At 39.8% G+C, this 12532-nt stretch overlaps 1 protein-coding gene across 3 annotated transcripts in view; it reads right to left on the bottom strand.

Moving 5' to 3' along the window:
- Positions 1–4903: 4903 nt before the first annotated feature.
- Positions 4904–12532, bottom strand: part of LOC109909041 (alpha-2-macroglobulin) — a 29956-nt gene continuing 22327 nt past the window's right edge. For 2 of the 3 annotated variants that reach the window (XM_020507924.2, XM_020507925.2), the window contains exons 26-36: positions 12179–12335; positions 11945–12019; positions 11644–11806; positions 9534–9724; positions 9048–9263; positions 8734–8858; positions 7369–7459; positions 7160–7228; positions 5364–5469; positions 5205–5258; positions 4904–5014 (exon numbers count right to left, since the gene is read on the bottom strand). In XM_020507924.2, the coding sequence (XP_020363513.2) occupies positions 5218–5258; positions 5364–5469; positions 7160–7228; positions 7369–7459; positions 8734–8858; positions 9048–9263; positions 9534–9724; positions 11644–11806; positions 11945–12019; positions 12179–12335 (1234 nt within the window). In that variant the 3' untranslated portion in view covers positions 4904–5014; positions 5205–5217. Of the gene's footprint in view, positions 5015–5201; positions 5259–5363; positions 5470–7159; positions 7229–7368; positions 7460–8733; positions 8859–9047; positions 9264–9533; positions 9725–11643; positions 11807–11944; positions 12020–12178; positions 12336–12532 lie in introns of those variants that run through there. The other variant, XM_031795872.1, reaches the window with a different exon arrangement.

Below are 12532 nucleotides of genomic sequence, written 5' to 3'. Positions count from 1 at the left end.
TAAATTGGTCTTCGAATTAATAAATTATTTACTTTACCTCACGTTAGACTCATTACAAACGTCGTAAATTGTTGGTTATCTGCACGAACCCAGTCTTCACTATGAGTCATCCATACATCAATTGTCTTAAATTATTTATTTATTACTAAGTAATTCACAGAAATACATACAGTAAATATGGTTACAATAAATGATAGGAGAATGTTAGACAAAAGAGGAAGTGGGGGTTAACTAAGAAGTCACTACAGAGTGATAATTATAACAATTGAAATGCTAATCCTTTGCACTTGAACGCTCTCTTATTCGGGAACAATTGCAATCAATATATATTTACGCTCAGTGTGTCTTGATCGCTGGTGAAAGTTTGTTTCTGTTGGAGAGTTTCGTCCTCTGTCTTGGTTAGAGGGGATAGTTCAGAGTGACATTCATTTGTTATAGAATGCTTGTTTCGGCGGTTGTCGTTCTTCGCATTCAATAATACCGAATTCCTAGCTGCAGACTAGTAATTAATATCAAAGACTTGTTCTTATTCTGTCTGTATTGATAGTCTAAGAGTTTAACCACGTGGTATGGTTAAAAGATTCAGCAATGGTCTACAACCTTTGCCCTCTCCTAATGGAGAAAAACATGGTCTGGTTGATGATTTCTCAAAGTTGGGCTTTATTCGGAATTGCAGAAAAGGGCTGACCCAGGATGCCAGTGTAACGGATGTGAAACGCTAGCTTAGTTAGTGGTGGTTCGCGCTAAATAGCGTTTCAATCGGTGACGTCACTTGCTCTGAGACCTTGAGGTAGTAGTTACCCTTGCTCCACTACTGTGGAGCGATGGGTAACGATGTGTGCAGAGGGTTCCTGGTTCGCGCCCGGGTATGGGCGAAGGGACGGTCTAAAGTTATACTGTTACAGCAGACCCTAACTGGACTCAGGGGCGGTCCTCTGATTTAGTTCAAATCAAAAGGGAATTGTATTTTCCTTCATTTAAACAGTCCAAAATCATACAACACAATTATACAAACAGTATCATACTCACTCATTCATCTTATACAACAATTAGATGTAAACCTCATATCTGAGGCTATTATATAAACAGCGTTATGGTAATGTGGCCACACCGTCTCCCATGAGCTTTCCCAAGTTGTAACAAACGGACCAGTTCGTAGCTGGATTCTTCACCGATCTTTTATACTTTCTCCAGAACATGACATTTGTTCGTACCTCAAGTTCTGTGAGGTAGAAGAAATTCCTTTGTTCTCTATGAAAATTTGCTCTCTCTATACTGTGTGGCCATGAGGAGATCCTCAGGAATTTACGACGTCAGCGGTCCGGAGGAGAGGTGCTGGGTACCGGTGGGGGACATTCTGGACCCTTCACTCCTGAGAGACTTCCACCGCCTCCACCCAGATCGCCCGGCGCCTCGCCCTCCGGGTCGCCCTCGAGGCCGGTGGCTGTGCGCTGCGGGGGGAGGGAGGGTGGTGGTGTTATGTCACGACTCCCGCCGAAGTTGGCTCCCCTGCCTGTTCGGGCGGTGCTCGGCGGTCGTCGTCACCGGCCTACTAGCCGCCACCGATCCCTTTTCCTGTTTGTTTGTCTTATTATTTACACCTGTGTCTAATTGTGTTTTCCTGATGTGCTTCCTTATTTAAGCCTAGTAAACCCACCCTTGTTTTGTGCGGGATTAGATATGTGTTACGTGTTGTGTCGTTGGGTGTGTTAGTGCTCCGGACCGTGTACCCTGTGTTTTGGGCGTTGTATTTTGGTGCCAGATTAAGGTGCACTTCTCCCTTTGGAACTCTCTGCGCCTGATTCTTACCTCACACCCAGTCCCTCGTGACACCTAGAATATGTGGACAACTACAAATACCTAGGTGTCTGGTTAGACTGTTAACTCTCCTTCCAGACTCACATCTCCAATCCAAAATTAAATCTAGAATCGGCTTCCTATTTCACAACAAAGCCTCCTTCACTCATGCCACCAAACATACCCTCGTAAAACTGACTATCCTACCGATCCTTGACCTCGGCGATGTCATTTACAAAATAGCCCCCAACACTCTACTCAGGAAACTGGATGTAGTCTATCACAGTGCCATCCGTTTTATCACCAAAGCCCCATATACTACCCACCATTGCGACCTGTATGCTCTCGTTGGCTGGCCCTCACTACATATTTGTTGCCAAACCCACTGGCTCCAGGTCATTGTGAAGTATTTTCTAGGTAAAGCCCCGCCTTATCTCAGCTCACTGGTCACCATAGCAACACCCACCAATAGCACACGCTCCAGCAGGTATATTTCACTGGTCATCCCCAAAGCCAACTCCTGCTTTGGCTGTCTTTCCTTACAGTTCTTTGCTGCCAATGACTGGAACGAATTGCAAAAATCACTGAAGCCAGAGACATCTTGTCACGTTCGTTGATTTTAATAAACACGGACACAAAACAAACTATACAAAATAAAACGAACGTGAAGCTATAATTTAAAATGTGCATACACAGGCAACTAGACAATAACCCACGAATTTCCCAAAGAATATGGCTGCCTAAATATGGTTCCCAATCAGAGACAACGATAAACAGCTGCCTCTGAGAACCAATCCAGGCAACCATGACATACAAAACACCTAGATAGTAAACAACCCCATAAACATACAAAACCCCGAGACAGTACAAAAACACATACATCACCCACACAGCCCATCTGTAAATAGCCCACCCAACTACCTCATCCCCATATTGTAATTTTTTTGTTGCTCTTTGCAACCCAGTATCTCTACTTGCTCATCATCTTCTGCACATCTATCACTCCAGTGTTAATGTTAAATTGAAATTATTTCACCAGTATGGCCTATTTATTGCCTTACCTCCCTAATCTTACTACATTTGCACACACAATACAGACTTTTCTAGTGTGTTTTTGACTCTACGTTTGTTTATCCCATGTGTAACTCTGTTGTTTGTGTCGCACTGCTTTGCTTTATCTTGGCCATGTTGCACTGGCCTACTTGGTTAAATAAAGGTGAATTAAAAAGTCTGTTTACTTTACTCACTCTTATCTCACATAGCCCTGAGCTATCCCACCCAGACCCAGCTACCTCACACTCTCACACTTTAATATTTAAACCCACACATACAAATGGTCTTACACAAACCAATACATACATACATATTTAACCTGAGTGTGTACTAGACAAATAATCACACACACATTTGTTTAGAATATACATATACAGTACATCAACACTCACATTCTTGAGTAAAGAAATATACTTTTCAAACACATTTGCCTGCTCCTCTATCTCCACCATACACATGTATATTTATATCTATAACGTATATGTACGTACAGTTGAAGTCTGAAGTTTAAATGTATTTGGCTAAGGTGTATGTAAACTCAGTTTTTCACAATTCCTGACATTTAATCTTAGTAGAAATTCCCTGTCTTAGGTCAGTTAGGACCACTTTATTTTAAGAATGTGAAATGTCAGAATAATAGTAGAGAGGATGATTTATTTCAGCTTTTATTTCTTTCATCACATTCCCACTGGGTCAGAAGTTTACATACAGTGACACATGGACAGAGTGCTGCAAACAGTTTCTATTGGACAAATTCAGGTATGTTTATCCCCTGTTTTGGTATGTTGATCCCAGTTTCGTTCCATTTGCTTTCGTTTCAAAAATGTTTTACAACAGAATCGGAGGAATGAATAAACCCCTGGTCACGTGTGAACACAGTTCACATTCATAGCAGCCATGTTATATTCCTTCTTGCATCTATGTGCTCTCCTCTCACCTTTTCCCTTAGTTTGTAGATTTCAATGCACAACAGATCAGCTGTATGTGACCAGGTGAAAAAAGCTTTCCAAGTCAAACCATGTCATAAACACTACACAGCCTACATCGTTGTCCCCATATTAGCTAAAGTAACGTCATAGTCAACATAGCTAACAGAACTAATGTGTTCGTAAACCCGCTACAATCATGCAGTAACTTTACAGTGTATAGTCAGTTATCAGTTCAGCAGTTACACCTGTGCGCTCAAGTGGCAATAAATTAGTAAAACGAAAAGCTTACCTCGACTTGGAAGAGTTCCAGTGTTGTGTTGGATAGTCATAGCCAGCTAGCTCCCATAGCATCCTTCTGAGGGCGTTTTGAGTAGGCTATACTAGCTAGCTGCATTTGCTTGCTAAGTAAGTGAAACCTACTTGCTTCTCTTTCATTTGATTAAGTTAATTTCTTCAACTGTTCAACTATTGTCTCTCTCTCTCTCTTTAAGTCTCTGATCCTTTGGTTGGGTCGACAACATGTCAGTTCCTGCTGCAAGAGCTCTGATAGGTTGGAGGACGCCCTCTGGAAGTTGTCATAATTACGGTGTAAGTCTATGGAAGGGGGTGAGAACAATGAGCCACCAAGGTTTTGTATTGAAGTCAGTGTACCCAGAGGAGGACGGAAGCAAGCTGTCCTGTTGGCTACTGTGGACATTCATTGCAGAACAGTGTGTTTTAATACCTTATTTGGTGACGTGAATATATTTCGTAACATTTTATCTAAACAGGATAACTTTTGTAATGTTTTGCCATTTTTATTTGTATGAAATTCCCCTTCCTCCTCTGGGGATTCTCCACTGGTGTTCACAACCTTTGACATTTAGGTCGTAAATCATGGTCATAAACCGTTCGTGTGTAGATTCTGTTACTACTACAGTGGTTCTAAACGTTTTTGTTTACTGTATCACCAATCACATATTGCACTGCCCATGAGTCTTCCCAAGTACCCCCTGTGGATAGGCCAGGTACCCCAGGATGAGACCCACTGTCTTACACAATGCCTTTCACTATTCACCTTGTCTCCTGAGCCTGAACTTGCTTGCCATAGTGTCACAAAACTGTCTGGAAAAAATGCTCAAGAATAGGGTTATAATGGAAAACTTTAATTCCAGTTACATATTTTACTTTAGATCTTGAAAGATATGTCAAGGTTCGCAGGTGTGACCTCTGTGAATGTCATGTTCTTCTTACATCTGCAGAGGAGTGAATATATACGGTACATGTAAGGAATGAATACTTTAACAAACTGACCAACTTTTTGGTAGAAGGAATATCAACATAGTTAAACTAAATAATGTATAGAGTATGCATGTATAGTATATGGATCAGTTATTTTAAATCTAATAATTCAACATCAATATTTTCACAATTAAAATAGCTCACCAGTTTGTAACCCCTACTTGCAAGGGAAGACATATTCTGTTTCTGCCTGGTCACCTGAATGAAACCATAAGACAGATTAGTCTCAGTAAATGAATACAAGTAACCAAATGTTACTAAAAAGGAAAAATACATATTTGGGAAGGTTAGATTTAAACTTACTCGGCTGGTAGTAGTCGTAGATCTTGACCACCGCTGGCTTTAGATTTTGTACTGGGAGCTCCTGTATGATGTCCAGGGTGTGTTGCAAAGGCAATAGTGATGGTAACTGTCGAGAGATGAATATTTTTTTTTTTTAAACACGGAAAAAACCTATTGGTCACAATTATTGAAATGCTCTAAGCAGAAGTTTCCGTTTCAGTAACACTCTACTTGACACCCAGCGTGTTAATAGTATTACCCACAAAACCTACCACATATGGCAAAACATTCCATTACACTATAGCCTCCATGTCAACTGCATGTTTATGTTATATACTTTTTAATTGACAGTATTATTGTAGTTGTAATTGCTCTGTTGCTGATAACTGGGATGAATGCAGGAGTAGGTGTCAAGAGCAAGTTATGTCAAATATGATGAAAGTGGCTGTAAAGAATTCATTACAACAACAAAGGATTTAAGAAGGTTGCAGACCATGTTTTTCTCCATTAGGAGGACAAAGGTTGTAGACCATTGCTGAATCTTTTAACCATACCACGTGGTTAAACTCTTAGACTATCGATACAGACAGAATAAGAACAAGTCTTTGATTTGAATTACTAGTCTGCAGCTAGGAATTCGGTATCATTGAACGTGAAGAACGACAACCTCCGAAACATCCATTCTATAACGAATGTCACTCTGAACAATACCCTCTAACCACAAACAAGAGAGAGAGAGAGGGACAATTCTACAAAAGAAATTAACTTTTCACCAGCGATCAAGACGACACACGTAGCGTATATATATATATATATATATATTGATTGCAATTGTTCACAAATGAGTGAGCATTCATGTGCAAAGGATTAGCATTTCAATTGTTATAATTATCACTTTGTAGTGACTTCTTAGTCTTAGCCAAACAGTTCAATCTTGGTTTCATCAGACCAAAGAATCTTATTTCTCATGGTCTGAGAGTCTTTAGGTGCCTTTTGGCTGAAATGTGCCTTTTACTGAGGAGTGGCTTCTGTCTGGTTACTACCATAAAAGCTTGATTGGTGGAGTGCTGCAGAGATGGTTGTCCTTCTAGAAGGTTCTCCCATCTCCACAGAGGAACTCTGGCGTTCTGTCAGAGTGACCATCGGTTTCTTGGTCACGCCCCTGACCAAGGCCCTACTCCCCCGATTGCTCAGTTTGGCAAGGCGGCCAATTAAGAATGATGGAGGTCACTGTGTTCTTGGGGACCTTCAATGCTGCAGACATTTTTTGGTACCCTTCCCCAGATCGGTGCGTCAACACAATCCTGTCTCTGAGCTCTATGGACAATTCCTTCGACCTCATGGCTTGGTTTTTGCTCTGACATGCACTGTCAACTGCGGAACCTACTATAGACAAGTGTGTGCCTTTCCAAATCATGTCCAATCAATTGAATTTACCACAAGTGGACTACACACTCCTTGCAAAGTCTACACACTCCTTGCACATTTTGCTGCCTTAAATGAGATATTTTCCTATCCTTGCCAAATTTTCCAAGAGAGAGAGAACACATACACTAAAACAAAAACAAAAACATTAAACTTTTTGTGCAGGTTTAACCTCTTTCTTGCTCTGTATTTTCTTGCTTGAGATTCTGCTATTTTCTAAGAAGCAATTATTTTATTGACCATTTTAATTGAAAACAATCACATTTCCAAAGTGAAAGAAAATTCACAACCAAATTTACTGATCTTGACCAATTTTGACAAAAACAATGGACATATGTTGCCCTAAGAGTTGTGCAAAGTTGATAGAATGGATATTTTGGTTTTGGTCTCACCTCTGTCAAGTACATTAACACATGGTCATCTTCAGTATCAACACGATCCACTTGAAATGACCTCCTCAGCTGTGAAGACAAGCCATACATGTTATTCATCTTGCATTGACAACAAAGTTCATTTTCATGTGAAAGAGGCAAGAGCTACAATACATGGAAAAAGGCCACAGGTAACACCATAAAAGTATGTTATGACAAAAAAAAATTACCCTCTCCAAAGAGTCTGGGTCTGGAGCAAATCCAGACAGCATTTTCAAATCCACAATAATCATATTGGTGGTCAGCTCCTTTCCAGAATATCTGTGAAAGAAAAGAGGCCCCTGACATCAAAGTTTGATTTTGACAAGTGCTTGTAAAAATCAAATGAATGGATACTTTGATTATTTTACCAATAAAAATACCAGGTTTCCTGATATGTTTTCTTACTGTTAGGTCCAAACTAGAAATTAAATAACCTATACATTTAGTGCCCTCTAATTATTGGGACAGTGAAGCATTTTTTTAACAAATAATGACTATGAGGTTAATGTGCAGACTGTCATCTGTATTTGCATCCATACCGGGTGAACCGTTTGGAAATTACAAAAGAAATTCTACATAGTCCCCCCATTTTAGGGGACCAAATGTAGGCTTATTAGGAAAAATGTACATATGTGTATTAAAGTAGTATAAAGTTAAGTATTTGGTCCCATATTCAGAGCATATAATGACTACATCAACCTTGTCACAACAAATGTGTTGGATTCATTTGCTGTTTGTTTTAGTTGTTTTGGTTGTGTTCCAAATTATTATAGATTTATTTATTAGATTTATTTTATTATAGAAATGTATTGTGTCTTTTTAGAGTAACTTTAATTACAAATAAGAATATAATATTTTTCTAAACACATCCATATTACAGACACAAAAGTTACAGATGCTAATTTTTTTTTCTTTTTTACCAACGTCCCCTGTTATTGTAATGGTGAGAGGTTAGCATGTCTTGGGGGTATGATATTTGTGCGTCTGTAACGGTCTCACTCATCATCATTCACAATTCATTCAGGATTATCTGTAATCATGGTAGCATCCATGGTAGCATTCACATTAACATACATGTTTTTAGAAACATATTCTATTCTTATTTACAATAAAAGTGACTCCAAAATGACAATACATTATTTACCATTCATTTACATTGGGCACAAAATAATCTGAAACCAACAGAAAATGCATCCAACGAATTTGTAGAGTGAGTACTTCATTTTTTACTACTTTAATACACATAAGTGAATTTGTCCCAATACTTTTGGTGTCCTAAAATAGGTGGACTATGTACAAAAAGTGCTGTAAATACCCTGACTTAACCTGTAAATATCCTGACTTCAAATCCACACTTTTGGATTATAGAGCCAAAATAAGAAAAACATGTTTCTTAGTCGCAATAATTACGAAGGGCACTGTAGGTATAAAAACACCAATAGAATTGGGTCAAAAACATTTTTAGACATGCTCTATAATAACACTTTGGAGTGTAATCAATGACCTGATTGAAATAATGCTTCAGTAAACGCAAATGTGTCATTCATTCTTACTGAGACTCGAGGTTCAGCGTGACTCTGGGTCTCAAAGAGTTGCTGTTGCAGTCCACCTCTGTCTTCACCTGGATGCTGAGCGTTGTGCTGTCAGTAGGAGTAGGGATGTTGTAGTGGAGCGCCACCTGGGAAAGAGGGAAGAAGTGGTCAGGGGAACAAGGTTGTCTAAAAATATACATTTTACAAGCTTGATTTTTAAAAACTTTTCATACACTAGATATCAAGCCAGACAAAGCTTCTTAAATGTTTGGACTTCACAGTAATATATAAATCAGATCTTGCAACATAGGATTGGGAGGAGTGTCTTCACTGACCTGCACTGAGGCACAAGCACTGCCCTTCACTTCCACCGTGTACTTCCCTTCTGTGTCCTGCAGCGCACGCTCCTGGTAGAGAAGCTTGTTGTTTTGGTTCACATTGAAGAGGTGCTGTCCTCCACTGGGAGACTGTACTGTCACTGTGCTGGTGCCCTCTCTACTGAACACCCTGGTGGAGTACAGAGCCAGGGCCTGGAGGGCCACCACTGTGTCCTAAACACAAACAGACAAATGTGTTCAAAATGAATGGAGCTATCCCATTTTACAGAAAGGTTAATTTTACATTAGTTCAGTTCAAGAGTGGCTATTTCTCATATCCATTCATTATCATTTATTGCCTCCATTTCAGCGGAAGTTAGTTTCACCTGGCTTGACATGACAAGAAGCACATACATGCCTGTGGTGAAATCAAGGTAATAATGCCTCACTACTAGTGCACAGCACAGGGTGCCATTTCGGACCAAATGTGTTTTGGAAGTATACCTGTGTGGAAGAGAAGCCTCCGTAGGCGTTCTGCTGTCTCACCAGCCACCTGACGATGTGGGAGGCGTAGTCCAGGTCAGTGGTAGACAGAGGGGAGGCACTGAGGGAAGCCAGCAGAACGTAGGAGCTGATCTCCACTGCCAGGGAGGCTGAGGTCTCTGAGGAGGTCTGAGTCCAGTGCAGGAGACCACCTGAGGGATGAGGAACACACAGAGAGAGACAGAGCCTAGCTTATTCATCATTATACAGAATATGACAGACTCCTGAGTTCTTTGAAATACTAATTTAATTGAGACTAATGTGCCAGATTTGCGGATGGTTTGCACTTTTGTGATTACTCCATTGCCCAGGTAAGAACAATCAAGGCAAGACAGCACAAACCTCTCTGGATTACAACCAAATTATGTGTACTATATTACATATTTCATCCCTTAAAAAAATACAACTTTTACATTACTGGGTAGTTTACCAATAAAATGGTCTGACGATGATGTGGAACTCATTCTTCAGATCAACCTCCAGTAACCACTAAAAAACATATACTCGGTATACATATCCAGAAAGAAAGTCTCACGCCAATAAATGTTTATAGAAAGTTTGCAAAAATAGATACCATCTTGCTACCGTCTATTTGTGGAAAAATAACCCTGATTATCCCAGTTAACCTATTTTCTTATGGTCTTGCCTATACCTAGTGACCTGTCTTTAAAATTATTTTTCCAAATTTTGTTACATTACAGCAATCTACACAAAAAACCCCATAATTGCAAATTTATTAAAAATAAACAGAAATACCTTATGTATCTCAGACCCTTTGCTATGAGACTCAAAATTGAGCTCAGACGCATCCTGTTTCCATTGACCATCCTTGAGATGTTTCTACAACTTGATTGTATTCCACCAGTGGTAAATTCAATTGATTGAACATGATTTGGAAAGGCACACACACTTGTCTATAATAGGTTCCGCAGTTGACAGTGCATGTCAGAGCAAAAACCAAGCCATGATGTCGAAGGAATTGTCTGTAGAGCTCCAAGACGTGATTGTGTTGAGGCACCGATCTGGGGAAGGGTGCCAAAAAAATGTCTGCAGCATTGAAGGTCCCAAGAACACAGTGGCCTCCATCCTTCTTAAATGGAAGAAGCTTGGAATCACCAAGACCCTTCCTAGAGCTAGCTGCTCGGCCAAACTGAGCAATAGGAGAAGAAGGGCCTTGGTCAGGGAGGTGACCAAGAAACCGATGGTCACTCTGAAAGACAACCATCTCTGCAGCACTCCACCAATCAGGCTTTTATGGTAGTGTGGCCAGACGGAAGCCACTCGTCAGTAAAAGTCAGTCATACAAAAGTTATACTTTGTTCCGAACTGGTTCTCTATCAGATTAGTAAGGATGTCTCACCCCATGTTCAATAATGGCCTATTCCCTTTATTCAGATTGCAACCTCTCACTTTCGGTTATTTGAAAATGAAATGATCTCCAAAATATCACCATTTTTAAAACAAGCCATAGAAAGTTGTTTGCAATTTCAGTTTAAACCACCAGAATAGACAGAACATATAATACAAGAAATACTGTGGTTAAACTCAAATATACTAATTGATAAAAAAAACTACACATTAAGGAAAGAAATTCCACAAATGTACTTTTTAACAAGGCACACCTGTTAATTGAAATGCATTCCAGGTGATTACCTCATGAAGCTGGTTGAGAGAATGCCAAGAGTGCAAAGCAAAGGGTGGCTACTTTGAAGAATCTCAAATATAAAATATATTTTGATTTGTTTAACACTTTTTTGGTTACTACATGATTCCTTACGTGTTATTTCATAGTTTTGATGTCTTCACGATTATTCTACATTCTACTTAGTATCAACACGATCCACTAGAAGTGAACTCCTCAGCTTTGAAGACGTCTTCACTATTATTGTACAATGTAGAAAATAACAAAAAAAAAGAAAACCCCTTGAATGAGTAGGTGTGTCCAAACGTTTGACTGAAAAAAAATATGGGGGATTGGAAATAATGCAGACAATTACATTGATGGAAGCTACAATCTATCTGTAAGCTGATCTACCCCCCCCCCCCCCCCCAAAAAAAGGATATGTCTCACTCTCTCGTATTGCGACCGTGTCCAGGTGCTGCAGAAGCTGGGCCCGGGTCTCCATGTCCCCTGCCAGGGTAAAGGTGTAGGCCAGCAGAGCAGTAGTGTAGGTGTTGGACAAATCACTGATGGAGTTCGTCAGGCAAGACAAACTGCCGTAAAAAACAGTATCCTGCAGCACAAAATAACAGAGCAGCACATTAAGAGACATGTTAGCCTGGTCTCAGATCTGCTAACGGTAACACCTATTCTTATGCTTATTTCTTTGGCTATTTCCAGATAAAAAATATTTTGTGGAGATGCTACTTACCGACACTGACATGTTGAGCTCCAGCATTGAAGCAGTGATGTAGGCCGTCAGTGTGACTTCATCTGTCACCCCACCCTATAAAACAATGTCAAAATACTACAATGTGTATTAAAATACAATTCTGTTGAAAGCATCATTCACAACTTCATGGCTGGTCTGATGAGACACACAACTACATCTTCTTCCATCTTCCTTAAGTTTATTATCAATTATACATTTGATATCAATAAGTACCTTCATTCTGTTATTAAAGAGTTTCCCCAATCTGACAAAACACCCATGTTTGTCTTGCTGACTTTCCAACCAACTCGTGCAATCTTTCAATTGCGCCGGGTCAATATAAATGAAAGACTGTGCTTTGCCAAAGGATCGCAAGACAAAAGCAGTCAGCCTGTGGAAAGAGAACTTGATTTGAATGTCCCGTCATAATACCCACATAAGGTTGTCATAAACATGACTTAGAGCTTAACATTACATGCAATGACAGCTTATTTTAATTTATGTCACATCCATGGTCTGTCAGAGACAATGCCATTTGATTGGTCAATACTTAATTGAAACAAACAGTTATAATGTGTTTACCAGTAG

Source organism: Oncorhynchus kisutch, linkage group LG18 (genome assembly GCF_002021735.2).
Source record: "Oncorhynchus kisutch isolate 150728-3 linkage group LG18, Okis_V2, whole genome shotgun sequence".
Taxonomy (NCBI): Eukaryota; Metazoa; Chordata; class Actinopteri; order Salmoniformes; family Salmonidae; genus Oncorhynchus; species Oncorhynchus kisutch.
This window is presented reverse-complemented; position numbering and strand designations above follow the sequence as displayed.